The following is a 27,913-nucleotide window of genomic DNA, read 5'->3' as shown; positions in this document are numbered from 1 at the left end:
ACTGTCAGATGGTCAGTACTGGGGGAGTGCTGCACTGTCAGAGGGTCAGTACTGGGGGAGTGCTGCACTGTCAGAGGGTCAATACTGAGGGAGTGCTGCACTGTAAGAGGGTCAGGACTGGCGAAGTGCTGCACTGTCAGAGGGTCAATACTGGGGGAGTGCTGCACTGTCAGAGGGTCGGGACTGGGGGAGTGCTGCACTGTCAGAGGGTCAGTACTGAGGGAGTGCTGCACTGTCAGAGGGTCATGACTGGGGGAGTGCTGCACTGTCAGAGGGTCGGTACTGAGGGGGTGCTGCACTGTCAGAGAGTCAGGACTGGGGGAGTGCTGCACTGTCAGAGGGTTAATACTGAGGGGGTTCTGCACTGTCAGAGGGTCAGGACTGGGGGAGTGCTGCACTGTCAGAGTATCAGGACTGGGGCAGTGCTGCACTGTCAGAGGTTCCGTTCTGAGGGAGTGCTGCACTGTCAGAGGGTCACTACTGGGGGAGTGCTGCACTGTCAGAGGGTCAGTACTGGGGGAGTGCTGCACTGCCAGAGGGTCAGTACTGGAGGAGTGCTGCACTGTCAGAGGGTCAGTACTAAGGGAGTTCTGCACTGTCAGAGGGTCAGTACTGAGGGAGTGCTGCACTGCCAGAGGGTCAGTACTGAGGGAGTGCTGCACTGTCAGAGGGTCAGTACTGAGGGGGTGCTGCACTGTCAGAGAGTCAGGACTGGGGGAGTGCTGCACTGTCAGAGGGTTAATACTGAGGGGGTGCTGCACTGTCAGAGGGTCAATATTGGGGGAGTACTGCACTGTCAGAGGGTCAGGACTGGGGGAGTGCTCCACTGTCAGAGCGTCAGTACTAAGGGAGTGCTGCACTGTCAGAGGCTCAATACTGAGGGAGTGCTGTACTGTCAGAGGGTCAGGACTGGGTAAGTGCTGCACTGTCAGACGGTCAGTACTGAGGGGGTGCTGCACTGTCAGAGGGTCAGGACTGGGGGAGTGCTGAACTGTCAGAGAGTCAGGACTGGGGGAGTGCTGCACTGTCAGATGGTCAGGACTGTGGGAGTGCTGCACTGTCAGAGAGTCCGTACTGAGGGAGTGCTGCACTGTCAGAGGGTCAGGACTGTGGGAGTGCTGCACTGTCAGAGGGTCCGTACTGAGGGAGTGCTACACTGTCAGAGGGTCAGGACTGGGGATGTGCTCCCCTGTCAGAGGTACAGTACTGGGGAAGTGCTGCACTGTCAGAGGGTCATTACTGAGGGAGTGCTGCACTGTCAGAGAGTCAGTACTAAGGGAGTTCTGCACTGTCAGAGGGTCAGTACTGAGGGAATGCTACACTGTCAGAGGGTCAGTACTAAGGGAGTGCTCCACTGTCAGAGGGTCAGTACTGAGGGAGTGCTGCACTGTTAGAGGGTCAGTACTGGGGGAGTGCTGCACTGTCAGAGGGTCAGTACTGAGGGACTGCTGCACTGTCAGAGGTTCATGACTGGGGGAGTGCTGCACTGTCAGAGGCTCAGTACTGAGGGAGTGCTGCACTGTCAGAGGGTCAATACTGAGGGAGTGCTGCACTGTCAGAGGGTCAGGACTGGGGAAGTGCTGCACTGTCAGAGGGTCAGTACTGAGGGAGTGCTGCGCTGTCAGAGAGTCAGTACTAAGGGTGTTCTGCACTGTCAGAGGGTCAGTACTGAGGGAGTGCTGCACTGTCAGAGGGTCAGTACTGAGGGAGTGCTGCACTGTCAGAGAGTCAGTACTGAGGGCGTGCTGCACTGTCAGAGGGTCAGGACTGGGGGAGTGCAAAACTGTCAGGGAGTCAGGACTGGGGGAGTGCTGCACTGTCAGAGGGTCAGTACTGGGGGAGTGCTGCACTGTCAGAGGGTCTGTACTGGGGGAGTGCTGCACTGTCAGAGGGTCAGGACTGGGGAATGCTGCACTGTCAGAGGTTCAGTACTGAGGGAGTGCTGCACTGTCAGAGGGTCAGTACTGGGGGAGTGCTGCACTGTCAGAGGGTCAGGACTGGGGGAGTACTGCACTGTCAGAGGGTCAGTACAGAGAGAGCTGCGCTGTGGGAGGATCAGTACTGAGAGAGTGCTGCACTGTGGGGGTAACCCCCCCCACCTGTTTTTTAGGGTGGACATTAAAGGTGCCATGGCACTATTTGAAGCACTGCGGAGTTCTCCCCAGTATCCTGGCCAATATTTATCTTCCAACAGCATCACAAAAACAGATTATCTGGTCGTTACCACATGGCTGTTGGTGGGAACTTGCTGTGTGCAAATTGGCTGCTGTGTTTCTGACATTACAACAGTGACTACACTTCAAATGTACTTCATTGGCTGTAAAGTGCTGGCCATGAATAGCACTATATAAATGCCTCTTTCATTGCCTGAGACGTGTTTTGGGTTGGCTGGAAGATTTGATGAGGGCTATATGATCAGAACCATTGAATTATAGAATGGTGATATCACAGAAAGAGGCCATTCTTGGTTCTTTCTTGCCTGTTGACCTAGTGTTGCATGTCAACCGGTGGATGTACTGTACTTCGATTTCCAGAAGGCATTTGATAAAGTGCCACATCAAAGATTATAATGGAAAATAAAAGCTCATGGTATAGGGAGTAACATATTGGCATGGATAGAATGTTGCTGGCTAACAGGAAGCAGAGAGTAGGCATAAATGGGTCTTTTTCTGATTGGCAAGATGTAATGAGTGGTGTGCCGCAGGGATCAGTGCTGGGACCTCAACTGTTTACAATTTATATAAAAGACTTGGATGAAGGGATGGATGGGACGGCTGCCAAATTTGCTGATGACACAAAGATAGGTAGGAAAGTGAGTTGTGAAGAGGACATAAGGAGGCTGCAAGAAGATAAAGATAGTTTAATAGAGTGGGCAAAAATGTGGGCAAATGTGAAATTGTCCATTTTGGCAGGAAGAATAAAAGAGAATAAAAACCCCACTAGAGCTATACCTTGAGTGCCCTACCATCCATTCTTAATTAGCACATTCGTTTAGATAATATCACCAACTTTAACTTTAACACCTATGTGTTCTATTGTACTATTGTCGTTGACATCTTTTGATGATCTGCTTCTATCACTGCTTGTTTGTCCCTACAACCACACGCCCACCTCCACCTCTCTGTCTCTCTATCTCTCTGCCCCCCACACACACACCTTAAACCAGCTTATATTTCAACTCTTTCTTGGACTCGAACTCAAGTTCTGTCGAAGGGTCATGAGGACTCGAAACGTCAACTCTTCTCCGCCGATGCTGCCAGACCTGCTGAGTTTTTCCAGGTAATTCTGTTTTTGTTTTAGCATAAAAGAGAAACTTATTATCTGAATGGTGAGAGATTGCAGAGCTTTGAGATTCAGAGGGATCTGGGTGCTCTGGTGCATGAATCAAAAAAGTATGCAGGTACAGCAGGTAGTTTGGAAAGGTAATAGAATGTTATCATTTATTGCCAGGGGAATTGAATACAAAAATAGGGAGATTATGCTTCAGTTGTACAGGGCACTAGTGAGATCACATCTGGAGTACTGCGTACACTATTGCTTGCCTTATTTAAGGAAGGATGTAAATGCCTTGGAAGCAGTTCAGAGAAGATTTAGCAGACTAATACCAGGAAAGGGTGGGTTTTCTTATGAGGAAAGGTTGGACTGGCTAGACTTGTATCTGCTGGAGTTTAGAAGAGTAATAGGTAATTTGATTGAAACATGTAAGATCCTGAGGGATCTTGACAGGGTGGATGTGGAGAGGATCTGGAACTAGGGGTCACTGTTTAAAAATAAGGAGATGAGGCCATTTTTTTTCTCTCAGTGGGTCGTGAGTCTTTGGAACTCTCTTCCTGAAAAGGTGGTGGAAGCAGAGTCTTTGAATGTTTTTAAGGCAGAGGTGGATAGATTCTTGGTAAGCAAGGGGGTGATAGGTTATCCGGGGTAGGTGGTATGCAAATTTCAGGTTACTATCAGTTCGGCCATGATCTTATTAAATGGCAGAGGAGGGCCCGAGGGGCTGAATGACCTACTCTTGCTCCTCGTTCGTATGTCTTAATCTGACCCCGTCATCCTCAATAATCAAGAGGACAGTGTTGATGGGGGCTTCATTTCGAGGATCCCACAAGGAGAATTGTAACTGGTGTGCTGATTACTTCCAGTAAATCTCGATCCTTGAAGTCCAGGCTTCATTCCCACCACGAGATACGAAGGCCAGAAATCTGACAGACAAACATACGATGCTGTAAAAGTCCGGTGAGATGTGGGAAAGAAAGATAGCAACCAGAAATGAATTCTAAAATTAATGGGAGGTGTAGAATATCACAGGCCGTGTGCCCACAATCTCCCAGCTCGTGGAAATAGCGGATCACAAAATCGTAACACTGTCCTCGGTCAAACAGCGGCAGTATATGCCAGCTGAGGTTGCTGTTCAGGCACCAGACCAGGTTTTGTGTTTCAATTAAGTTTAAATAGAGCAGATTATAATGAGTCTGCCAGCTGGTTCCAATGGTAAATTGTTTCTGCATCTTTCGCGGCTTTGGGTGTCAACAGAAGCAGCTCGATTGAATGACTACCCTGGGTGTCTGCCAGCAGTTTAGCGTGCTTTGTGGAGTTCTAGGTGCAGCCAGCAGGTGGCAGTGCCGCTCTACGCTGCAGGAGGAGAGCAGCGACAGCAGTGATCGGACTCTATAGGCTGATTTAGGTAAAAGCAAAATACTGCGGATGCTGGAAATCTTGAACAAAAAAACAAAAATACCTGGAAAAACTCAACAGGTCTGACAGCATCTGCAGAGAGAGATACAGTTAACTTTTCGAGTCCAAATGATTCTTCAACAGAACTAAGGAAAAATAGAAAAGAGGTAAAATATAAGCTGGTTTAAGGGGGGGCAGCGGTGGGACAGGTAGAGCTGGATAGAGGGCCAGTGATAGGTGGGGATAACCAAAAGATGTCATAGACAAAAGGACAAAGAGGTGTTGAAGCTGGAGATATTATCTAAGGAATGTGCTAATTAAGGGCAGAAAGGACGAGCAAGGTACAGATAGCCCTAGTGGGGATGGGGTGGGGTGAAGGGATCGAAATAGGCTAAAAGGCAGAGATAAAACAATGGATGGAAATACACTTAAAAATAATGAAAATAGGTGGGAAAAGAAAAATCTGTATAAATTATTGGAAAAGAGGGGTTCGGAAAGGGGGTGGGGATGGAGGAGAGAGTTCATGATCCTGGCGGCAGTCCGTAGGGATCATTCCCTCCGGGACACCCTGGTCCACACCTCCACACCTCAACCCCCTCCCACGGCACCTTCCCATGCAACCAGAGGAGGTGCAACACCTGCCCCTTTACTTCCCCTCTCCTCACCGTCCAAGGGCCTAAACACTCCTTTCAAGTGAAGCAGCATTTCACTTGCACATCCCTCAATTTAATCTACTGCATTCGCTGATCCAAATGCGGTTTCCTCTACATTGGAGAGACCAAACGCAGACTGGGTGACTGCTTTGCAGAACACCTTCGGTCTGTCCGCAAGCATTACCCAGACCTCCGTGTCACTTGCCATTTCAACACTCCACTCTGCTCTCATGCCCACATATCTGTCCTTGGCCTGTTGCATTCTTCCAATGAAGCTCAACGCAAACTGAAGGAACAGCACCTCATCTTCCGACTAGGCACTTTACAGCCTTCCGGACTGAATATTGAGTTCAACAACTTTAGATCATGAACTCTCTCCTCCATCCCCACCCCCTTTATGATCCCCCCTTTTTCCCCAATAATTTATATAGATTTTTCTTTTCCCACCTATTTCCATTATTTTTAAATATATTTCCTTCCATTGTTTTATCTTTGCCTTTTAGCCTATTTCGATCCCTTCCCCCCACGTTAACTATGTTCCTCTCTGCAGATGCTGTCAGACCTGCTGAGGCTAAGTTAGGTGTTCAGTTGGATGACATTTTGCTACTGGCTAGAGTGTTTACAGGACAGGCCCTTTATTATGTCAGTGCAAGTCTTATTTTAGTGATAAGAGCTGACGGGCATTTAAAAAAAAGTACGTGCGAACATTTACTGCTTTAAACACAGGCTGAAGTTTTTTAAAACCTGTTCTGTCACAAGATAAAACTGATTACATAATAAAGGAGCTGTTAATTCTGAGCAGAGAGCCAGTGCCTCGGAGCATGAGGGTGCAGGTCTGTACCCAGTTCCCCCCACACAGCGGGTACCTGTACCCAATGCCCCCCCCGCACAGTGGGTACCTGTACCCAATGCCCCCCACACAACGGGTACCTGTACCCAATTTGTAACGCGAAGATGGGTGAATTTGTCATTGACCCTCAGAGCTGCCTCTTGGGACTGGGCGTCTCTGGAGGAGATGCTGTTCACAGCTGACAGTCTCACTGGCCCTGGCAGGATTTGAAGATGAGTGTAACGTGATCCCCGGCACTCGGATTACATTCCAATTTTGAGCTGAGGCCACTTCAGCAAATCCTGTGGCCATGACACCCCCCCCAAATATCCTTCCCGTTCCTGGGAATTTGAGCTAGCATTCCCTTGAATGGTGTGAATAGCTGGTCATATATAACACCCAGGGGTCAGTGACAGTTTAGCATGCACAAGAACCTCATGATTCAGCCCTCCCTCACACACTCTGTGCACCTGTTTGCCCCCTGTCTCTTCCATTTACCACCCCCTCAACACTTGCTGCCTATTTACCCCCTCACTGTTAACCCATTGGCCTCGCCACAGTGTTTGTGGGGCTTTTTTTGTGTAAAGGTTAAACCCAACAATAAAATCCAGTTATGGAAAGTTCCAGTGCTAAGTCAGGTGTCAGTCCACTTATTTTGTGGCCATTTTCTCGAACCTCTCTATTTCATTTATTTTTAAATTCTAAATCCTGAGTTCACCTTTTCAATTTCCTTCCATCTTGTTGGTCCATTTTGGAGCTGGAAGAAATGCGAGTCTTCACTTGAACCAGCAGGTGGCACTCTGCTCTGAGGAAGGAATTTCTGCCCAGGAATCACAGAAAATGTCATAATTCTTAAATGAAAATGGAAATTTGTACAAATGTACCCTGGGCTGAGAAAGAGAGGGAGAGAAGTCAAGGTAGCTGAATATTTTGGTCCAGAATTCTGAGCATGGGTTTATGCTCATGCACAGATCAATCACAAGGGGGCAGTGTTGCCCAAGTGTGATGCCGTGAGCAGCTAAAGTGAATTGTTTGTTGTGTTTAGGTTGTCAGATTAGCTGAGGAGCTGCATCATGAACAGGAGCACGCCCTGCACCTGGAGAGGATAAAGAAGGGCCTTGAGGCGCAGATCAAGGACTTAAACGTGAAATTGGAAGAGGCCGAGCAGTTGGCCCTGAAGGGAGGGAAGAAAATCATTCAGAAACTGGAAGGTCGGGTAAGAACACGGGCCACGTAAACCCAGGACCTTGCTGGGAGTTATTGAGTTCATGTACGTGAGAGCGGACAGCCCGATTTGCGTCGAGTGGTTGTGAATCACGCTGCGGATTTTTCCCGCCTGGAAAATCTGGGAGGGGGTTAGAAGCTGAGCAGACACGGTGGGGAAGGGGATGGGAGGGGAAGGGAGGGCAGTGTTGCCAACATTAAGCTAGTCGGCATAATGGCTCAGCAAACCTTTAGTGTCAGACGGGGGAGTTCCCATTTACGTGAAAAAGGAAACGCTCCCCTTGATTTGACTCCTAAAATGAGGGACACTTGAACTCATTTTGAGCTAGATTTTGACCTGGGGGAGCGCTACCCACCTGTCACTTGACGCAATGCTGGGGTTGCGGTTTGCGAACGAGGGGGCTGCGGTTTGGGAAGGTGAAGGCCAGTGGGCATATATCGCACGCAGCAGGGTGCTGACTGACCGCTGCCTCTTTGTAACAGGTGAAAGAACTGGAGGCGGAGCTGGACGCAGAACAAAAGCGTCACGGGGAGACCGTGAAGACCCTGCGCAAGAACGAGCGTCGGCTGAAGGAGCTGGTGTTCCAGGCAGAGGAGGACCAGAAAAACCAGCACCGCATGCAGGAGCTGGTCGAGAGGCTCCAGAACAAGTTAAAGGCCTACAAGAGGCAGGTGGAGGAAGCAGTAAGTATGGATCACCTTGCACAGGCAGCTTAGGCTGGCAAACGGGGGGGGATAAGGAAGGTCTGATATACGGCACCCAGAGTGGTTGGGGCAATCCAGACGCCTAATCTGGAACAAAAACCCAATGTCTTTTCTTCCTTCATGGGGTATGGGCATCGCTGGCAAGGCCAGCATTTGTTGGCCTTGAGAAGGTGGGGGCGAGCTGCCTTCTTGAACCGCTGCAGCCCATGTGGTGTAGGTACACCCACGGTGCTGTTAGGGAGGGAGTTCCAGGATTTTGTCCCAGTGACATTGAAGGAACGGCGATATATTTCCAAGTCAGGATGGTGAGTGACTTGTAGGTGCTGGCGTTCCCATGCATCTGTTGCCCTTGTCCTTCCAGTTGTAGAAGTTGTTTGTTTGGAAGGTGCTGTCAAAGAAGGTTTGGTGCATGTTGTAGATGATACACACTGCTGCCACTGTGCACTGGTGATGGAGGGAGCGAATGTTTAAGTTGGCAGATGGGGTGCCAATCAAGTGGAGAGTATCCCATCACACTCCTGACTTGTGCCTTGTAGATGATGGACAGGCTACGGGGAGTCAGGAGGTGAGTTACTCGTCACAGGATTCCTAGCCTCTGACCTGCTCTTGTAGCCACAGTGTTTATATGGCCGGTCCAGTCCAGTATTTATATAGCCAGTCCAGTCCAGTATTTATATGGCCGGTCCAGTCCAGCGTTTATATGGCCGGTCCAGTCCAGTATTTATATGTCTAGTCCAGTATTTATATGACCAGTCCAGCCCAGTGTTTATATGGCCGGTCCGGTCCTGCGTTTATGTGGCGGGTCCGGTCCAGCGTTTATATGGCCGGTCCGGTCCAGTATTTATATGTCTAGTCCAGTATTTATATGACCAGTCCAGCCCAGTGTTTATATGGCCGGTCCGGTCCAGTGTTTATATGGCCGGTCCGGTCCAGTATTTATGTGGCCGGTCCAGTCCAGTAAATATATGTCAAGTCCAGTATTAATATGACCAGTCCAGCCCAGTGTTTATATGGCCGGTCCGGTCCTGCGTTTATGTGGCCGGTCCGGTCCAGCGTTTATGCGGCCGGTCCGGTCCAGCGTTTATGCGGCCGGTCCGGTCCAGCGTTTATGCGGCCGGTCCGGCCCAGCGTTTATGCGGCCGGTCCGGCCCAGCGTTTATGCGGCCGGTCCGGCCCAGCGTTTATGCGGCCGGTCCGGCCCAGCGTTTATGCGGCCGGTCCGGCCCAGCGTTTATGCGGCCGGTCCGGCCCAGCGTTTATGCGGCCGGTCCGGCCCAGCGTTTATGCGGCCGGTCCGGTCCAGCGTTTATGTGGCCTGTCCCGTTCAGTTTCTGGTATTTGCAGCCACCACCCCCCACCCTGAGGAAGTTGATAATGGGGGATTCAGTTTTGTCAGCTGGAGGTAGTTAGATTCTCTCTTGCTGAAGCGTCTCTGAATCAGACAGCTGAAACGTTCACACAATTTAGGGGTCGATTTTGACTTTTTGGTGACTGCCTGGATCGGTCGCCTAATCCAGCAGTGGAGAGGCCCCAGCGATTTTGGGACCCCAGCCTCTTTTGGGTCCCACAGGAAAGGCACGAGGTGACAACCAGGCCTCCAGTGGAGCCAGCAGGATTGGGCCAGATGGGTCAACAGTGAAGTTTGTTGTGGGGGGGGGGTCACAATCACCGGGGGTGAGGATGACAGGGCAGCACTAGCTCGGGTTATTTCAGTGGGATTCCTGCTCCCAAAAATAAGGTGACACCTGACCATTGTGGGTGGAACTGTTACCAAGGAGACTTCAGGGCAGGCGCTGACCAGTTCCCGGTTCCTACTTATGTTGTAAGGTCCTGATCTTCTCTTTCTCGTTTATTTGTTTCCTTGGGTTTACCGCGGACACTTTAAAAACCCTTGGTGGCTACAGATCAGAGAGATTCCAAATGACCCTTAAAGGTCCTGTCAGGCAGGGTGACAAACCTGAAGGGCTTATTCAATGTTTGATAAGTACGGACTATTTAAGAGAGAGTGGTTCTGTGTTGTGTGTCATTGTTGCCGGTATTCAGTGAGACCTGATGAAGTGCTACCTGGAACCGACTTACCTGACAACCTGGGATTCAACGTCATTTCTAACCCATCCCGAGGCCCAGTTTAATTTTAGTCAGGGAGGGAGAGGACTGCGAGACGGACTGAATTTAGGCCCGGTTGCCGTTTCCAAGAGAGGAACTGGGTTGTTTCCCAGTTTGGTGGGGGTGGGGGTGGGGGAGGCAGAAGTTTGGGAAGAGCGTGCGGATATTCCCACCTTTGGAATTCTTCACCTTCTCTTTTCTTCCCCAGGAGGAGCAGGCCAACATGAACCTGGCCAAGTACCGAAAGACAGTTCATGAGTTAGATGATGCGGAGGAGCGCGCCGACATTGCTGAGGCAGCACTGACCAAAATACGCACCAAGAACCGGGCCAGCTTTGGCAAAGGCTACTCCTCGGTAAAGGTTTCCACTGGCTCTTCCTGTGCAGAGGCACGTTTTGTGTGGTGAATGGGTCTGGGTGTCTGATGCTGTTGTGGTCACCCTTTAATGTTCCTCCTGCTGGTGTCATCTCCACACAAACCAGCAGAAAATTAACTGCAGCGCACCTAAAGGAAGACTTGCATTTATGTAGCACCTGTCCCGACCTCAGGATGTCCCACTGCACTTTATAGCCAACAATGCACTTTATTGAAATGTGTCCTTTGCCCTAATGTAAGAAATGCTACAGTCAGTTTCTGCATAGCAAGCTTGCACAAACAGCTATGTGATAATGGCAATTGCTTGTGGTGATGTTAGTTGAGGGATAAATATTGGCCAGGAAACTGGGAATTATCTGTCTGCTCTTCTTTAAATGGGGGGTCTTTTGTGTCTACATGATCCGATAGACTGCACCTTGGACACTGCAGCGTTCCCACATTGTAACTCATTTGTCATTGGTGACTCACTGTTAGTTCTCGCAATAAACTAGTTAACTGAGGGGAAGATGGTGGCATAGGGATAATGTCCCTGGATTACTAATCCAGAGGTCCAGGCTGATGCTTTGGGGACATGGGTTCAAACCCCACTGTTAGTTCCATTTAAATGGAAGTTAAATTCAATTAATAAAATCTTTAATTAAAAGCTAATCTGTAGTCAGTAATTGTGACCATGAAACTATCAATAGTTGTCATTAAAACCCACCTGGTTCACTAATGTCCTTTAGGGAAGGAAATCTGCTGTCCTTACCTGGTCTGGCCTACATGTGACTGCATGATTTAGATTAAATTTAGATTAAAAGGTGCAACTTGGAAACAGTACAAAGTCATCCTGTATATTGAAGTAGCTGTGCTTTGTGTTACTGCTATTACTGTATATTACTGTTACTGTAATCTTACTATTTTTGAGTTAGGGGTTGATTACAGGTATCTTCACGCTGTGGTGTGTTCTAACAGGCGGCAGAGGTGGTAAGTGTCAGGCAGCTTCTCAGCAATTTGAGCTGATTGGCTGGTGCTCTCGTTGTGAAGTTGGAACCCAATGGGGATCATTTTGTTGATGAGGTGAAAACAGACACTCGTGTGCTAATATGATTAACCTGTTTGAAAACCTGCTTTTCACACACTATTTTGGTCCTAATTGCTATTCATCATAATTTAACTTTGCCTGAAGGGCCACCTGGAGGTCAGCACTCGAGCGCTGATTAGACACGGTTTTCATGGAGCAGTGTATGCGAGTATCCTCGCACCCACTTCCACTGAGGTTATAGCGTGTTCTGGCTGGTACACAGCGAAACATTGAAGGATGGCTCGTGGGCTGAGGGAGGAAGGGGCACAGGTTCTCCGACATTCAACTGGAAGTCCTGGTGGAGGAGTTCCAATGGAGAAGGAATATCCTGTAGCTGCAAGGGGGAAGATGTTGACCTCACCCTCATGTTCCTATCTCCTGCAGCAGCTGGTGCTGCTCTATCTGTCCTCACGTCCTCCTCCAATCCCTCATCCAGACCAAGTGGGGACCCCTAGTAAGATGTCTGAGACCAAGCATGGTCTCAGTCCAAGTAGACTCTAGTCCTTTCTATATTGCTTAAAAAAAAGACATGCTACAGAAGCCTTTCATCTTGCACTCGTCAGGACAAACCCAAGAATACCAAATTTCAAACGATCAAAACCAATATAGTACAGGAGAAAAGGGCTTTGATTGGTCCCAAAGCTCCCGGGTAATTCAAAAAGGGAGTAAAGGCTTGAACACGTTCCTTTTGTTTGCAGAGAACGGGTCCCCTTATATAAACATATGTCACTTATAGCAAGTATAAATGAGCCATATTATGAGCTCGACTGACTATCTTAAATTGGTCGTTAGTGTCACTATTAGCACACTCAGGATCCCTTTCTTCTGGTGGCTTCTATTGGGTCCCCAAGAAAGCAGAGAAGTGGGGTAGCACAGCACTTACTCTCTTTGCCCAAATTCCTCAGAGAATTCCCAGAATAAATGGTATCCCAGTGTTAGTGACGTCTTAACTCCCAGAAAGTTTCCTGATGTGTCTAAAGTCCTCTTTAAATTTGCAGCAGCAATTGGAAACTGTGAAAACTGAACACCTTTTAAGGTGGCGCTCGAAATCCTTGTTTACTGCTGTTTAGCTTCTCACTGTTATGAGAGATGGTTAATGGAAGCACTTGCCACAAAATGATGTGCAGCCTCTTTAATGAGCGCTAGTGAACAGCTTGTCAGTCAGAGGCTTAATGATCCTTTAGTCAGCTATTCCTGTCGCTAGCATAACTCCTTTACCAAGATGGCATCTTGCTCTAAATCTGGGCTAAACCGGCTTTGCAGCTCAAGGCTCCATTTTAGCCAACTCGGTGGTCTTGGGGCCTAAAGTATCCAGGGAAAATCACTCCCGATGTTTGCATCAAGCATGACATGTTCTGGGTTGGTTCAGAGTAGATGGGTGATAAAGCCGGCTCTACTTTACCCCAATATTCCTCAGTATTTCCTCAGGACTGAACCAGGATGACAAGTTTGTATTTCCCCTTGAGTGAGATTATCAAGGTTAAGACTTTGGACTCCAGAAACCAGAAGGAGCTTGTCCAAACTCAGTTCAAATAAGATTGAGCCCAGATCCCAGGACTGTAAGCTCAGTATCCAGCCCACCGTAGCACCCAGTCCCTTTGCTATCAGCAACAAATTGCATTTATATATCATCTTTAATATAGTAAAACATTCCAAGATGCTTTACTGAAGTGTTAACAGATAATAAATTTACACTGAGGCAAAGAAGGAGCCGGTAGGACAGATGCATTAAAGCTTGGTCAAAGAAGCAGGTTGTAAAGAGCATCTAAGAGGAGAAGAGAGAGACATAGGGAGGTTTAGGGAGGGATTTCCAGAACTTGGGCCTAGACAGCTGAAGGCATGGCCACCATTGAAGGAAGTCAGGTGTTTATAAGAATGCCCAGCTCTTGGAGGATTGTAGGGCTGGATGAAGTTTCAGGGATAGCTCAGTGTGATTGCCACTCTCTGATATTCTCATGAACTCAGAATGATCGTCACTCTGGTACACTCATCAGTTCAGAGTGATTGTCTCTCTCTGGTATCTTCACTAGTTCACTGTGATCATCACACCCTTATGCCCTCATTAGCTCAATGTGATTGTCACTATTTGGTATCCTCACTAGATAAGAGTGATTGTCCCTTTCTACTAACCTCATTAGTTTACTGTGATCGCCACTCTCTGGTATCCTCGGAATCTCAGAGTGATCATCATTCTCTGGTACCCTCACTGGCTCTGAATGATGATCGCTCTCTAGTACCAATGCTCCCAGGGTTGAGGAAAGCCATTGTTGTCTTTTAGAGCCTTCCAATGCTGCCTTGGCTGAGATCTGTTGGGTTTTATTTAATGACTCAATGGTTGATGTGTCCTTCCATGGCCTACGTATGTGTTATATGAGCGACATGTCAGTTCTTTACCTGACCATGTTGGAGGACTTTGTAGAGGCAAAATGCTGCTTGGGTAAAACTGCTTCCTGTATATTCCAGTGTCATCTGATGCCTGTGGCCTAAATAGTTCCACTGTCCCAGCTAAATCGGGAGTGAGCAGACATGAAGAGGTGGATATCAAATGTGGTTAAAGTTACAACAGGGTAGGTGGTTGAGCCACCTGCCTCCTTTCTCTTGACAAAAAACTGGAGAGATTGATGTAAAGTGAATGATTGCATCTCTTTAATCAGATAACACGAGGAATGATGGATGTGTAGTTACCACTCGTTTTGCATGTTGTTTTTACAGGACAGATTCGTTAACAGTGCTAAACCTCATTTTTCCATTGAATCAGATATGAGTTGCTTACAGCTTTGAGAAGTTTGAAAACGCGCCACAATGACCTGCCTCGAGGTAAAGAAGCACAGCGTTGGAAGAGATTGCTCATCCATTCTGGTTCTTTACCTGGGGCAATAGCAAGTGGACACCTAATACCAGCCTTTACATATAGCTTTCAGCTCAGCCACCTGCAATTCTGCAGCCAAATTCGCCAACTTGGCAACTGAACGCCTCACAGCCAGCAGGCCCAACTTCACCTGAAATTTCAGGCCTCAGCGCAACCCTTAAAGTTAGTCCATTTATTCTGGGTGTCTGTACCTTTCTGTTTGTAGCTCAGAGATTGCACCATTAATTTCTTCATGCCCTAGAACAATGTTTCCCAAACTTTTTCCTGCTGTGACCCCCATTTCAACGCCTGTAAATTGACGTGATGGTGGGGGGGGTGAGGATGGCCGGGTAGTGGGGGGTTGGAGAGCGGGGTGGAGTGGGGTGGGGTGGGAGTGGGGGGTGTGCGGGGAGTTACAAAACTGTTTTGAAGACCCTGAACTTTGCCCAAATTGAGCCTCAGTAACTGGGAGAGACTTCCTCTGCATGATATCAAAACTCGCTGCCTCCCTCCTGTTTGCTGACTCTTCCATTCACCACCTCACAGCTGCGCCCCTCCCTCCCCCACCCTACCTCCCACCTCTTCCCTCTCTCCCTCCCTGACCCTACCTCCCGCCGCTTCCCTCCCTCCCTGACCCTACCTCCCGCCGCATCCCTCCCTCCCTCCCTGACCCTACCTCCCACTGCTTCCCTCCCTCCCTCCCTGACCCTACCTCCAACTGCTTCCCTCCCTCCCTGACCCTACCTCCTGCTGCTTCCCTCCCTCCCTCCCTGACCCTACCTCCCACCGCTTCCCTCCCTCCCTCCCTGACCCTACCTCCCGCTGCTTCCCTCCCTCCCTCCCTGACCCTACCTCCTGCTGCTTCCCTCCCTCCCTCCCTGACCCTACCTCCCACTGCTTCCCTCCCGCCCTCCCTGACCCTACCTCCAGCTGCTTCCCTCCCTCCCTGACCCTACCTCCCACTGCTTCCCTCCCTCCCTCCCTGACCCTACCTCCAGCTGCTTCCCTCCCTCCCTGACCCGACCTCCCTCCTCTTCCCTCCCTCCCTCCCTGACCCTACCTCCCGCTGCTTCCCTCCCTCCCTCCCTGACCCTACCACCCGCCGCTTCCCTCTCTCCCTCCCTGACCCTACCTCCCGCCGCTTCCCTCCCTCCCTCCCCGACCCTACCTCCCGCTGCTTCCCTCCCTCCCTCCCTGACCCTACCTCCCGCCTCTTCCCTCCCTCCCTCCCTGACCCTACCTCCCGCTGCTTCCCTCCCTCCCTGACCCTACCTCCCACCGCTTCCCTCCCTCCCTGACCCTACCTCCTGCTGCTTCCTTCCCTCCCTGACTCTACCTCCCGCCTCTTCCCTCCCTCCCTGACCCTACCTCCAGCTGCTTCCCTCCCTCCCTCCCTGACCCTACCTCCTGCTGCTTCCCTCCCTCCCTCCCTGACCCTACCTCCCACCGCTTCCCTCCCTCCCTCCCTGACCCTACCTCCCACCGCTTCCCTCCCTCCCTCCCTGACCCTACCTCCTGCTGCTTCCCTCCCTCCCTGACCCTCCCACCGCTTCCCTCCCTCCCTGACCCTACCTCCTGCTGCTTCCCTCCCTCCCTGACCCTACCTCCTGCTGCTTCCCTCCCTCCCTCCCTGACCCTACCTCCCACCGCTTCCCTCCCTCCCTCCCTGACCCTACCTCCCACCGCTTCCCTCCCTCCCTCCCTGACCCTACCTCCCGCCGCTTCCCTCTCTCCCTCCCTGACCCTACCTCCCGCTGCTTCCCTCCCTCCCTCCCCGACCCTACCTCCCGCTGCTTCCCTCCCTCCCTCCCTGATCCTGCCTCCCGCTGCTTCCCTCCCTCCCTCCCTGACCCTACCTCCCGCTGCTCCCCTCCCTCCCTCCCTCACCCTACCTCCTGCTGCTTCCCTCCCTCCCTGACCCTACCTCCCGCCGCTTCCCTCCCTCCCTCCCTGACCATACCTCCCGCTGCTTCCCTCCCTCCCCGATCCTGCCTCCCGCTGCTTCCCTCCCTCCCTCCCCAATCCTGCATCCCGCCTCTTCCCTCCCTCCCTGATCCTACCTCCCGCTGCTTCCCTCCCTCCCTCCCCGACCCTACCTCCCACCTCTTCCCTCGCTCCCTGACCCTACCTCCTGCTGCTTCCCTCCCTCCCTGACCCTACCTCCCACCGCTTCCCTCCCTCCCTCCCTGACCCTACCTCCCGCTGCTTCCCTACCTTCCTCCCTGACCCTACCTCCCGCCGCTTCCCTCCCTCCCTCCCTGACCCTACCTCCCGCCGCTTCCCTCCCTCGCTGACCCTACCTCCCGCTGCTTCCCTCCCTCCCTCCCTGACCCTGCCTCCCGCCGCTTCCCTCCCTCCCTCCCTGACCCTACCTCCCGCCGCTTCCCTCCCTCCCTCCCTGACCCTACCTCCCACTGCTTCCCTCCCTCCCTCCCTGACCCTACCTCCCGCTGCTTCCCTCCCTCCCTCCCCGATCCTGCCTCCCGCTGCTTCCCTCCCTCCCTCCCTGACCCTACCTCCCGCTGCTCCCCTCCCTCCCTGACCCTACCTCCTGCTGCTTCCCTCCCTCCCTGACCCTACCTCCCGCCGCTTCCCTCCCTCCCTCCCTGACCCTACCTCCCGCTGCTTCCCTCCCTCCCCGATCCTGCCTCCCGCCTCTTCCCTCCCTCCCTGATCCTACCTCCCGCTGCTTCCCTCCCTCCCTGACCCTACCTCCCACCGCTTCCCTCCCTCCCTCCCTGACCCTACCTCCCGCTGCTTCCCTCCCTCCATCCCTGACCCTACCTCCCACCGCTTCCCTCCCTCCCTGACCCTACCTCCCGCTGCTTCCCTCCCTCCCTCCCTGACCCTACCTCCCACCGCTTCCCTCCCTCCCTCCCTGACCCTACCTCCCGCTGCTTCCCTCCCTCCCTCCCTGACCCTACCTCCCGCTGCTTCCCTCCCTCCCTCCCTGATCCTACCTCCCGCTGCTTCCCTCCCTCCCTCCCTGACCCTACCTCCCACCGCTTCCCTCCCTCCCTCCCTGATCCTGCCGCCCGCTGCTTCTCTGGATCAAACTCAAGGCAGCAATATGGAGGCTGGCTCTAGGGGATGTTGTGGTAAGCAGCCAGACTCTTGTCACAGAACATGCTGGGGAGTTGTCGTTCTACCAAAGTGGCCCGTTGTAAGAGTTCCATTAGGCCGCTCCACAGCTGCCATTACAGTCTCAGAACAAAAACAAAAATATCTGGGAAAAACTCAGCAGGTCTGACAGCATCTGCGGAGTGGGATATAGTTGACATTTCAAGTCCGTAGGGTCATATGGACTCGAAACTCCCTCTCCGCAGATGCTGTCAGACCTGCTGAGTTTTTCCAGGTATTTTTGTTTTTGTTCTAGATTTCCAGCATCCGCAGTATTTTGCTTTTATTACAGTCTCAGCCCTTGCAACCCCAAAATTTCATCCCATGACCCCACGCAAACAATTGCGACCCATTGTTTGGGAACCCGTGTCCTCAAACCTACATTGGAAAAAAGACCCTTTTTGGCTTCGCTGACAGCTTTCAGTGTGTGCAGTGCTAATGGGTTGAAAAGTGGCATCAGACTTGGCTAATGGCTGTCACTGATGTCTGCCACAGTGTTTTGTATAATTTTTCCCTCTGTCCACTCTGAGCCATTATGAAAGGGAAGTTCATCAGCATTTGGACCCTGAGGAAAGGTACGCAACTGCCCGGAATTTGCCTTCTACAAGGGCCATGAGTGAGGTTCCTACTGACACTTTTTTCTGCTGTTTTTCCATTTGTTTACTTTGGAGGAACCCATGTAGATAACGCTAAAGTTATCAATGATTTTAATGTATAATAACCTTCTCACAAGCCCTAATACAGTGAAAACAATATGGGCCTTGCTCTGTGTCTCTTACTGATGCCCGCTTGACCTATGGGGTCAGGAACTTTACAGTTAGTTAGTGCCAAATGATAATTGAATTACATCTTACTGCACAGCTAATCTGAGACTTAGTAACTGCAGAGAGACTTCTAGATCATAGGCTTCTGAGATATATATGACACCTATTATCTGCTGATTCACAAATAAACATATCACTGGGAGCAGGCAGCCTATTTCAAAACTCCAAGGTTTGGTTCACTCTCCCAGCTATCAGTGCTGTGTTCGGTAGGTATGAGGTCTTTTCCAAGAGAGCAGCCATTTTCAATATTTGAATGATGCCAAAACCCTCCCGAGCCAAGGCCCAGCTGATGGTGCATCTGAAATGTCTTTGCCAACGCGACTTGACTGAACAGTTGCATGTTCTTCGGGTAAGATCAAGTCATGAGAAGGACACACTGTGTAGCACACATATCCCTGAAAGAAGGCATTCTCACACTTGGCCACATTCTGGAGCGAGACTGTGAACACCAGGCTGAATCTGGCGCTTAGATCCAACCTGATAGCAAGCACAAGGTGGAGTGAAGCTCCCTGACATTTGAGGTTTCAATGTGTCGGTGAAGGATTTTTAGTTGGTGGGGTGATCATCAACTATCAAAAATCCCTTTGTTGCTGAGCATCTATCGTCCTGACCATTATTGCTAAGGTGACCATTTAAAATGCCATGCCGTAGAAAGGGTTTTATTAAGTGGATTAATATCAAATTCTCATTCTTCTCCTTATTAATAAAATTACACTTGTTCCCTCTTTTTTAAAGTCACCCATAAGAACTTAAGAAATAGGAGAAGTCAGCCATTTGGCCCCTCGAGTCTGCCCCACCAGTCATTAAGACCATGGCTGATCTGATTGTGGCCTTAACTCCACTTTCCTGCCTGTCTCCCATTACCCTTGACTCCTTTGTTGATCAAAAACCTGCCTAACTCAGCCTTGGATATAGTCAATGATCTATTGTTCGTTGGGGAAGAGAATTCCAAAGATAAAAACAAAAAAACTGCGGATGCTGGAAATCTAAAACAAAAACAGAATTACCTGGAAAAACTCAGCAGGTCTGGCAGCATCGGCAGAGAAGAAAAGAGTTGACGTTTCGAGTCCTCATGACCCTTCAACAGAACTGATTGAATATTAGAAGAGGGGTGAAATATAAGCTGGTTTAAGGTGGGGGGGGGCGGTGTGGTGTGGTTGTAGTCCCTTGCTTGCTTGCTTGTCCCTACAACCACACCACCCCCCCCCCCAACTTCTCCACCACCTCCCCCCCCAACCTTAAACCAGCTTATATTTCACCCCTCTTCTAATATTCAATCAATTCTGTTGAAAGGTCATGAGAACTCGAAACGTCAACTCTTTTCTTCTCCGCCAATGCTGCCAGACCTGCTGAGTTTTGCCAAGACAATTCCAAAGACTGATGATCCGCTGAGAGAAGAAACTCCCCCTCATCTCCATCTTAACTGGGAGACCCCTTATTTTGTAACTGTGCCACCTAGATCCCCAATGAGGGGAAACATCCTCTCAGCTACTACCCAGTCAATCCCCCTCAGAACCTTAGGTTTCAATAAGATCACCTCATTCTTCTAAACTCCAGCGAGTGGAAGTCCAACTCGCTCAACCTTTCCTTATAAGACAGCCCCTTCATTAACCCATGCATGAATCATTCCCATTTTGCTCTCCTTCTTTCTTTGTCTGAGGCTCCTGTAGACTGACGGAGTTTGTTAACTCAGGGAGAGGCCAACTTTCATCCATTATGGCTAATGTGAATGAAAACCAGCAGCACAACACTTGCTCCCTGTTCCAGCCACCATGCTTAAAGAGAACGGACATAGGGCAGAATTTTACAGTCCTGTCGTGGTGGGAGCAGGGGCCATAAAATGCCGCGAGGCATTCAAACGTCCATTGTCTATGGCGGGACCGTAAAATCCCGGCCATTGGCGACTTAAAGCCTAGTGCACCACCCTCCACAGCCCTTTTACCATCCTTAATGTATTTACCCCAGCTGGGCCCTCCCATGAGTCTGACAACCTCACAACTTCCCCCCCACCCCCCAACCTGATCGGTGGACAGCTCCAAAAGTACGAGCAACTTGTTAAAACTGGATGGAAGCAAACTTAGCTCTAGTCCAGGCCTCGAGCTGCTTTTATTTAGCAAGCAGCAAACCTCCTCTGCCTGCTCCTGTCAGTGAAAGTAGCCACTTGAAATGTGACCCTGGTATATCAAAATTTTCCTTCAATCCGTGAGCTTTTAAACCCAACCTGCCACTTTTCCATTTAAATTGACTTCTCTCCTGCTCTTTTCAAACCTGTGTTTTAGCCCTTACCTAGGTAAAAGAACATGGAGGTTATTGCTATCTTCAAAGTGTTACAATCCCCATGGAGACCAACTTTTGAAAAGAAATTCAAATTTCCACTTAATAGCTGAAAGGAAGACATGACGAGATTTCATGTTTTAACATTTTTACTGTAACAAAAAAATGAGGAGCAAAACTAATTAACCACATTAAGCTAAAGAACAGAACTTTCCCTTTTTACTTTCAACACTACTGAAAATTCCACTTCACAGTTATACTTTACATTGTTCCTTAACTAGGTTTCGATTTTCTTGTGCCCAGTCCAAAGTGATTCTTAGCTACCAAGGATTTACTTCTGATCTTTTCCCTTCCCAACATGGTAGTTTTTAACCCCAGAACTATCTTTCACGGTGAGGGCTTTTCCTGGAGATCCTCCCTCTGGCACATAAGTGTGGCAAATCTTCCAGCCTTGTTTCAGATCCAAAAAAATTTGGCCTTTTCAATCCGAGCGCAAGCTCCCACCTGCATTCCTACATGGTGAAATGTAGAGACTTGCGGCCTCTAGCTGCTTCCTCTCTCCCGGACCTTGGAGGACTGCCTGTGCATGTGAGTTTTCAGAGGATGAGTAAAGGACATTCAACCCATTGAAGCTCATCTTTCCCATCAGGACAGCGGCTCCCTCTTAAACGTACCCAGTGTTAGTTCACCTGGAATATTGGGCCAAGCATTAGAAACAATTTCTTTATTCAAATAACAGTTTAGAAGCTGTTTCCACTCAATTAAACTTACAACCTTTGTTCAATTTTGTTGCTTAATCTGAGGTACTTTTCTTACCTCACTCATCCTAACCATTTATCGGGCGGAATTGCTCGGCCCTGTTGGCAGTGGGAGTCATGGCAGGTTGGGGGGAGGGGGGTGATAATTCCATGTGAGGGGCAGAAATCAGTTTCACGCTGGCGTGAAATCACAGCGGGGTTATCCAGTGGTCCGCCCTGCCGGAACACTAATCCCACTGGAGGCCGGCACTTCCTGGTAATGGGATGCAAAGTAAGGCCTCACCAGAACCTTGCCACACCTGCCCCCCCCCCCACCCCACCCGATTTACCATTATTCCAGCAGGAAAACATGCCAACCCAGAACACGTCTGGGTAAGTGTTACATGTGGAAGTCGAGACTTAGTGTTAGGGCTTTGCTCAGATCACGGACATCCGGAGAGAAGATATTGGAGCTCCACAGCTACCGGACCCTGGAGGAACGTGTGCATGGAGTGGTGAGTGGATCCTCATGCACAAGGCTCCGCCATGAAGCCGCTCTCAGAAGGCGAGAGGTCTCCATTGGTGCTTCATCCTGCTTCACAACATCATGATCATGGCCATGGGCTACTACGGATGGGAGCGGAAGGTCTAGGTGTGAGTGGAAGAGGAAGGTATACTGCGGGGGAGGGCAGGGAGGTTGGGAAGAGGAGAGACAAAGGTTGCGGGGGGGGATGAGGTTGCGGGGGGGGGGGGGGGGGGTGTGAAGGTTTCTTGGGGGAGGTGAGGTTGGGAGGGGGAAGGAGGGTGTAACGGGGGAGAATGCAAGTGGGGAGGTAGGTGTAAGGGGAAAGGAAGGTGTAAGGGAGGGAGGTTGGAGGGGGGTAGGAATCCTGGGAGGACGGGGGGGGTTGGGGGGGGGACTTCAGAGAGGTGTAGGTGTCCCAGGGCAGGAAGGAGTTTTTGGGGGGAGGTGTCCGGAGGAGCGGGGTGGGGGTGAGGGGGAGTTCAGAGTTCGGTTAGGGTAGGTATCCACAGCGAGGAGGGAGTAAAGGGGACTGATGTCTTGGTGGACATGCAAGGCAGGGGTCTGTGGAGTCAATGACTGCTTCCTGGGAAGTGAACTGAGGGTGGGCGTGGTAGGAGGGTATGGTGAGTGTGGGTGGGGCAGAGGGAGCCGGTAGGGTGGGAGGGTGAGGGTGCGTTGGTAACAGCAGAAGGGACAGCTAGGATGGTTGGTAGGGACTCGAGGCAGACACAGACCCTGGGGGTGGTTGGGAAGTCAATGTGGATGGGGTGGGATTTTCAGGATGGAATGGAATGTTCACCTATACATTCGGGAATGACGAGGGTTCGGGTTGGTAGGTGACGGTGGGAAGGTGATGCTGGGGCGTCCACAGTAATGGGGTGGGGTGGTGGACATGGGGAGGGAAAAGAACGGGGGAGCTTACGAGAAACTTGACAGCTACCATGCTGCAGAATTTGAAAGTGAGCAGAGCCTCGTGGTGGGCAGGTACAGGTGCTGCATGGGGGTATGATTAGTGGGTGGGTGGAGATGCTCCGATCAGCTCAGATTGAAGAGTGAAAAATCCCCAGCAGGCAGCATTGAAAATGCTCTGGACAGTAAAGTGAGTGTGATGGATGAAGGGTCCATGTGCGTGGGAGAATGCTCGCACAAGGCTCTGAAAAGCCCTCCCCCCACACACACACATACACACTTCTCCCCCTGGAATTACTGGTGGTCTGGCTGCGTGTAGCTGAAATGCTAGTGGTGGTTGGGGGTGGGGTGGGGCGGATACAGTGGGAGGGCTCCTGAAGCATGTCAATGAAGCTGAAAGATAACATAGCACATTATTCAGTGAAAGTGAATATATTTTCAGATTATAAAGTGACAAAATTGTTCACCTGTTCAACCAACGGTGATCAGAAATTTTTAGCTTTTCTAGTTGCTGCCCGGACACCTGTAGCAGGGGTGGAGACAATCTGTGCAATGGTTAGCCCTGTTGCTTCTGATGACTTAGGCCTTGGGGGCCCAGGCTTACTTTGGCTGACCTCCTGTGGGCCAGCTGCTCCCTCTGTGGTGATAGAGGATGAGGTCGACACAGGCAAAGGGCACTGAGGGAGCAGACAACCTCTGCGATTCCTGAATGGATGACCCTGGGGTGTCCAGCTGCTGCTGCTCATCCCTTTGGGTGCCCAAGGGCTTTGGCCTCGCTCCTTCAGGGGAAGGAGTCCCTGGGGGGGCGTTTCCCTCTCACATTGCCACTGAAGGAACTCACCTATGACTATTGTAATGGAATACAGGTCTGCGCACATCTCCACATTCTGCTGGACCAGGGTCTCTATGGCAACTGCTAATCTCCCCATGAGACCTCCTCCATACAACATGTGTGGGCAGCACTTCATGAGAGTGCAGGCCGACGCACTCCTCTGACTCAGCCTGTCACCCTGTTGAGGGCTTCTAACAGCGCTGTGTGTGTTCCCCTGCCTTCTACTGACTCTCCACAATGAGTTGGAAGGCCGAATCCAGAGATTCGTCATCCAGGTGCCTCTCCCCCTCTGAGTGTCAGGGAGCTCAGCTGAACCTGCCACCTGCTGCTGCCTACACATGTCCATGTGATGACCACTAGATTGTAAACCTGAGCCTGCTCTAGATCTAGGTCCCACCGAGGTGTTTGTCCCTGCAATGGTGGAGGGTGTGGGTAAGCGCTGTGACGGGTCTTCCAGGCTGCTTATTTCCAGCTCTTCAGTGGAGGTGGTGTCCTCTTGGCTGGAGGTGAGGACCTGGATGGAGCTGAGGGACCGGCTGGCTGAGGGTATTGGTCACTTGATAGAGCTCCCTGTGAACCAAAGTAGAGATAAATAGTGCTTGACAGCAGAGTCAAAAGCAGGAGAGAGAGCACTCAGTTGCACTGAGAGAGAGGATGATATGGTGCAGGATCCTCACGTCGGTGTTTGCCGTTGACCTCACCGTTAACGCAGGCACAGTCCATGTCCTCACCAGTGGAGGTGGCACGCTCCTCACAGTGCGAGGGCCCTAATGTCAGCCTCTTCCTGCTGCTGTGAGCCAGCTTCTTCTGTATGAAAACTGATGGGAGTGTGAGCAGGACACATGGCACTGTGGAATATCTGCGTGGAGAGCGGAGCCATGGGCAGGAGCTCCAGAGGATATGAGCCTGATGGAGATGTGAGGGTGTGTGTGAGAGTTAGTGGTGATGTCTCTTGAGATGTGAGATCCCTGTGGATGTGTGATGGGTTTGTGAGTGAGAGAGTTGAGAGTGATGAGTTGGTTGACTTACCCTGGCGGAACAGGTGAAAGCATTCATCCTCTTCCTGCACTGGAAGCCTCCTCCCAGGCTGGATTGGTGACACTGGTGGACCTCCTGCGGCCAGAGCTGGGGTAGAGAACATTGCAGCAGTCTTCCACTGTGTCCAGCAGGCACCCCAGAGACATGTCACTATATTTGGGGGCTGCTGTCACATTTGGCTTCAGGGCCATCTGGAGCAGTCCTGGTCTGTAGACACGAAGTAGGCTGCGTGCTGGTGCGCTTTAAATATGGCAGCCAGAGTGAGGAAGCACTGAGGTCAAGGCATGGTAGGCAAATCTGAGCCCACCCATCCATGATCTGGCATGTTTTCCCATGAATGCATTATTTATGAGGCAAGGAAGGGGACAATATGGTGTGAAATCTTGCCATTGTGTCCAGCAGGTTAAATGTTGTTTTTCACTCCTGCTCCCATACTTAGTACAAATCTGGAACAATTCCACCCATTACTTTGTAACTCCTTCGAGTACAAACACGTTTCCATCTGTTTCAGATGAAGTTACATTGTTTCATAGTTTTGCCATTGTGAGATTTGAACTCTTGATCTTGGGGTTGCAAACCCAGTACCATAACCACTTGGCTATTTAGGCCAAGCCCCCATTACTTTGTACTCTTTTCCATTTAGATGAAGGCAATTAAGCTTCTTTCATCTTTTATTCTGTTTTCTTCTCATTAGATTTGAGATCAGTCTTGTCGCTTGGTTCCATTTTTGGTGCATTTTTGTCCAAGTGAAGACATTGTAAAAGCCTTTGGGTAATATCTGCAGGGTAATACTGCACTGCCCTGGCTATATTTGTCAACATGCTATTTGCTTTTGCTAATTGCTTCACCGGATTGTCCAAACATTGGACATGATAAGTCAGTGATCGCTCCCAAGTTGAAGTCTCCTTTTTATAAAATCCCATTTTTGTACACTTAGGCTGCACAAATTTTTAATCAATGTACTAAATTTAACATTTATGAGAGAACAGTTCTTGCATAATTTGTCTGTTACATTGCCAGATTAAATTATCCTGTAAATCTGGAAAACATCATAGATATACGGTAAAACACACAAGATGCAACCAAACTAATTTTCTGACTCTCTGTCTTAATCCTCAGGGTTACAATTCCCCCTTTGCCACCTTAGTCAGATCCCCTAGCTCAGCGGGGTCAGAAGGACGAGGCGAGAAGATCCTGAATGATGATGATTCCACCTCTCTCATTCCCACCTACCTGAATTCGCTGAAGAAACTGATTGTAGAATGACACGTAGAAGAACAGGCCACATCTCGTGCACTAACTGTTCCTGGGAAAAACCACATGGAAAAAGGCAGCACTGGGGGGCGTCGTAAAACAAAATGATGTGGACAGCTTGATGCCTTTGCTGCGTATTGTAAATGGACATCCAGACTGGTAGGAGCATCAGTAAACTGTCTTACCATTTGGCATTTCATGCCATTTTTTAAAATATATTTTCCTCATTTGACTGCGTGTGTTCAATGTCGCTATTGTGCTTTGTGCTTGCTCAGGAGATCAGTCAGTTGGCAGCAGTGGGTCATGGATACTGTTGCATGGTACCAATAGGTCAGGCATTCTTCCACATCTTTGATAGCACCCAAACAAATGGTTAAATAACTTAAGAGTTTACTTAATCAGTCGGATCGTTTAACAATATAATATGGTTAAACATGGTCAGCTATCCTAGATTCAGATTGTAGTTTGCCATGCTTTGACTCAGCATTTCAGAGTTAGTTTGTGCTTTCCCAGTTTGTCATTAAAGTTCCGTTCAGTGACTGCCAAGCTCAAAGTGATGATTCATGTTTCAAAGCCACACCAGTAAAATGTTGAAATTTTGAACCAACACATTTTCGTATCACTGAGAATTGCATTATATTTAATATATATATATATATATATATATATATTGTGGACTGCTTGATTGAATCTATAATGCAGCTTTTAGTAGACCAGCAATTGCAGATTGAATTCTCTGTAGCGAGTCCTTATTTTACCCTATAACTTCCATGTAATCCATGATGATTGTGAATATATTATTCTATGCATTTTAAAATATAATAAACCAACGTAATCTTCTTAGAAGTGAATATTTTCTTTTAGAGGAGGGAAGAAGCAGCTGTTGTTGGTAATTTAGTTACTGCCGTGCGTTATGATGACCAGTCCTCACCTTTAATGCAAGCCATCGTTAATTTTCACTGTCTTGGCTCACGGATAGAGCAAGGCATGTAGGGTAAGTACTGAAAGCTGAGGGGAAATATTCTCACCATCAGCCTTTGGGAGATTAGAAGCACCAAGTCTCTAACAGAGGCTCAACTTTATGTTCCCGAGGATCATGTACTGTGGCTTTATGTATAAAGTATTATGGAGTAGGGGCAACAACCAAAGGGAATCATTGTGAAGTACCCAGAGCCGGGTCTATTAATTGTCCTGTTTTGGATGGGTTTTGAATGATTTAAAATCTCAGCTCATAAATAGGCAAATAGAGTGTCAGGAAATGCAGACTCTCAGAATTATTCCAGGACAGAAGGAGATCGTTCTCCCTGTAACCCTGCACATTCTTCCTTCCCAGATAACAGATCTAATTCCCTTTTGAATGCTTTGATTGAACCTGCCTCCACCACACTCTCGGGCAGCACATTCCAAACCTTAACCACTCGCTGCCTGAAGAAGTTTTTTCTCATATTGCTTTTGCTTCTTTTATCATTTACTTTAAATCTGTGCTCTCTCTCATTCTCTATCCTTTCACAAGTGGGAAGTTTCTCCCTAGCTACTCTGTCCAGACCCCTCATGATTTTGAATATCTCTATCTAATCTCCTCTTCTCCAAGAAAAACAGTCCTAACTTCTCCAACTTATCTTCATAACTGAAGTTCTTCATCAGTGAATCATTCTCGTGAATCTTTTCTGCACTCTCTCCAATGCCTTCACATCCTTCCTAAAGTGCAGATGTCTCATGTCTCCATTTCTAAAACGTCCCTATCTCTGGTTGCTCTGGCAATTTGTCAGCATTTTGCCATTAAATTTTCACACAACTCCTCTTGGTAAATGAAATTCACAATGTCTAGTTCCCACTCATGCCAATAAGATGCATTGTGAAGGGGGCAAAGGTTGAAGTTCAATCTCAACTAGCCGCACCAGCAACAGATGTATTTTGTTTTTGCT

The 27,913-nt window shown here is 49.7% G+C and overlaps 1 protein-coding gene across 1 annotated transcript in view; it reads left to right on the top strand.

Moving 5' to 3' along the window:
* Window positions 1-27,913, top strand: part of LOC121293560 (myosin-16) — a 223,628-nt gene that overhangs the window by 165,989 nt on the left and 29,726 nt on the right. The window contains exons 17-20 of the mRNA XM_041216592.1: window positions 7,199-7,369; window positions 7,861-8,061; window positions 10,397-10,543; window positions 25,854-26,147. Of these exons, the coding sequence (XP_041072526.1) occupies window positions 7,199-7,369; window positions 7,861-8,061; window positions 10,397-10,543; window positions 25,854-26,000 (666 nt within the window). The 3' untranslated portion in view covers window positions 26,001-26,147. The remainder of the gene's footprint in view (window positions 1-7,198; window positions 7,370-7,860; window positions 8,062-10,396; window positions 10,544-25,853; window positions 26,148-27,913) is intronic.

Source organism: Carcharodon carcharias, chromosome 22 (assembly GCF_017639515.1).
Source record: "Carcharodon carcharias isolate sCarCar2 chromosome 22, sCarCar2.pri, whole genome shotgun sequence".
NCBI lineage: Eukaryota > Metazoa > Chordata > Chondrichthyes > Lamniformes > Lamnidae > Carcharodon > Carcharodon carcharias.
The sequence above is the reverse complement of the archived record's forward strand: the minus strand, read 5'-3'. Positions and strand labels throughout refer to the sequence as shown.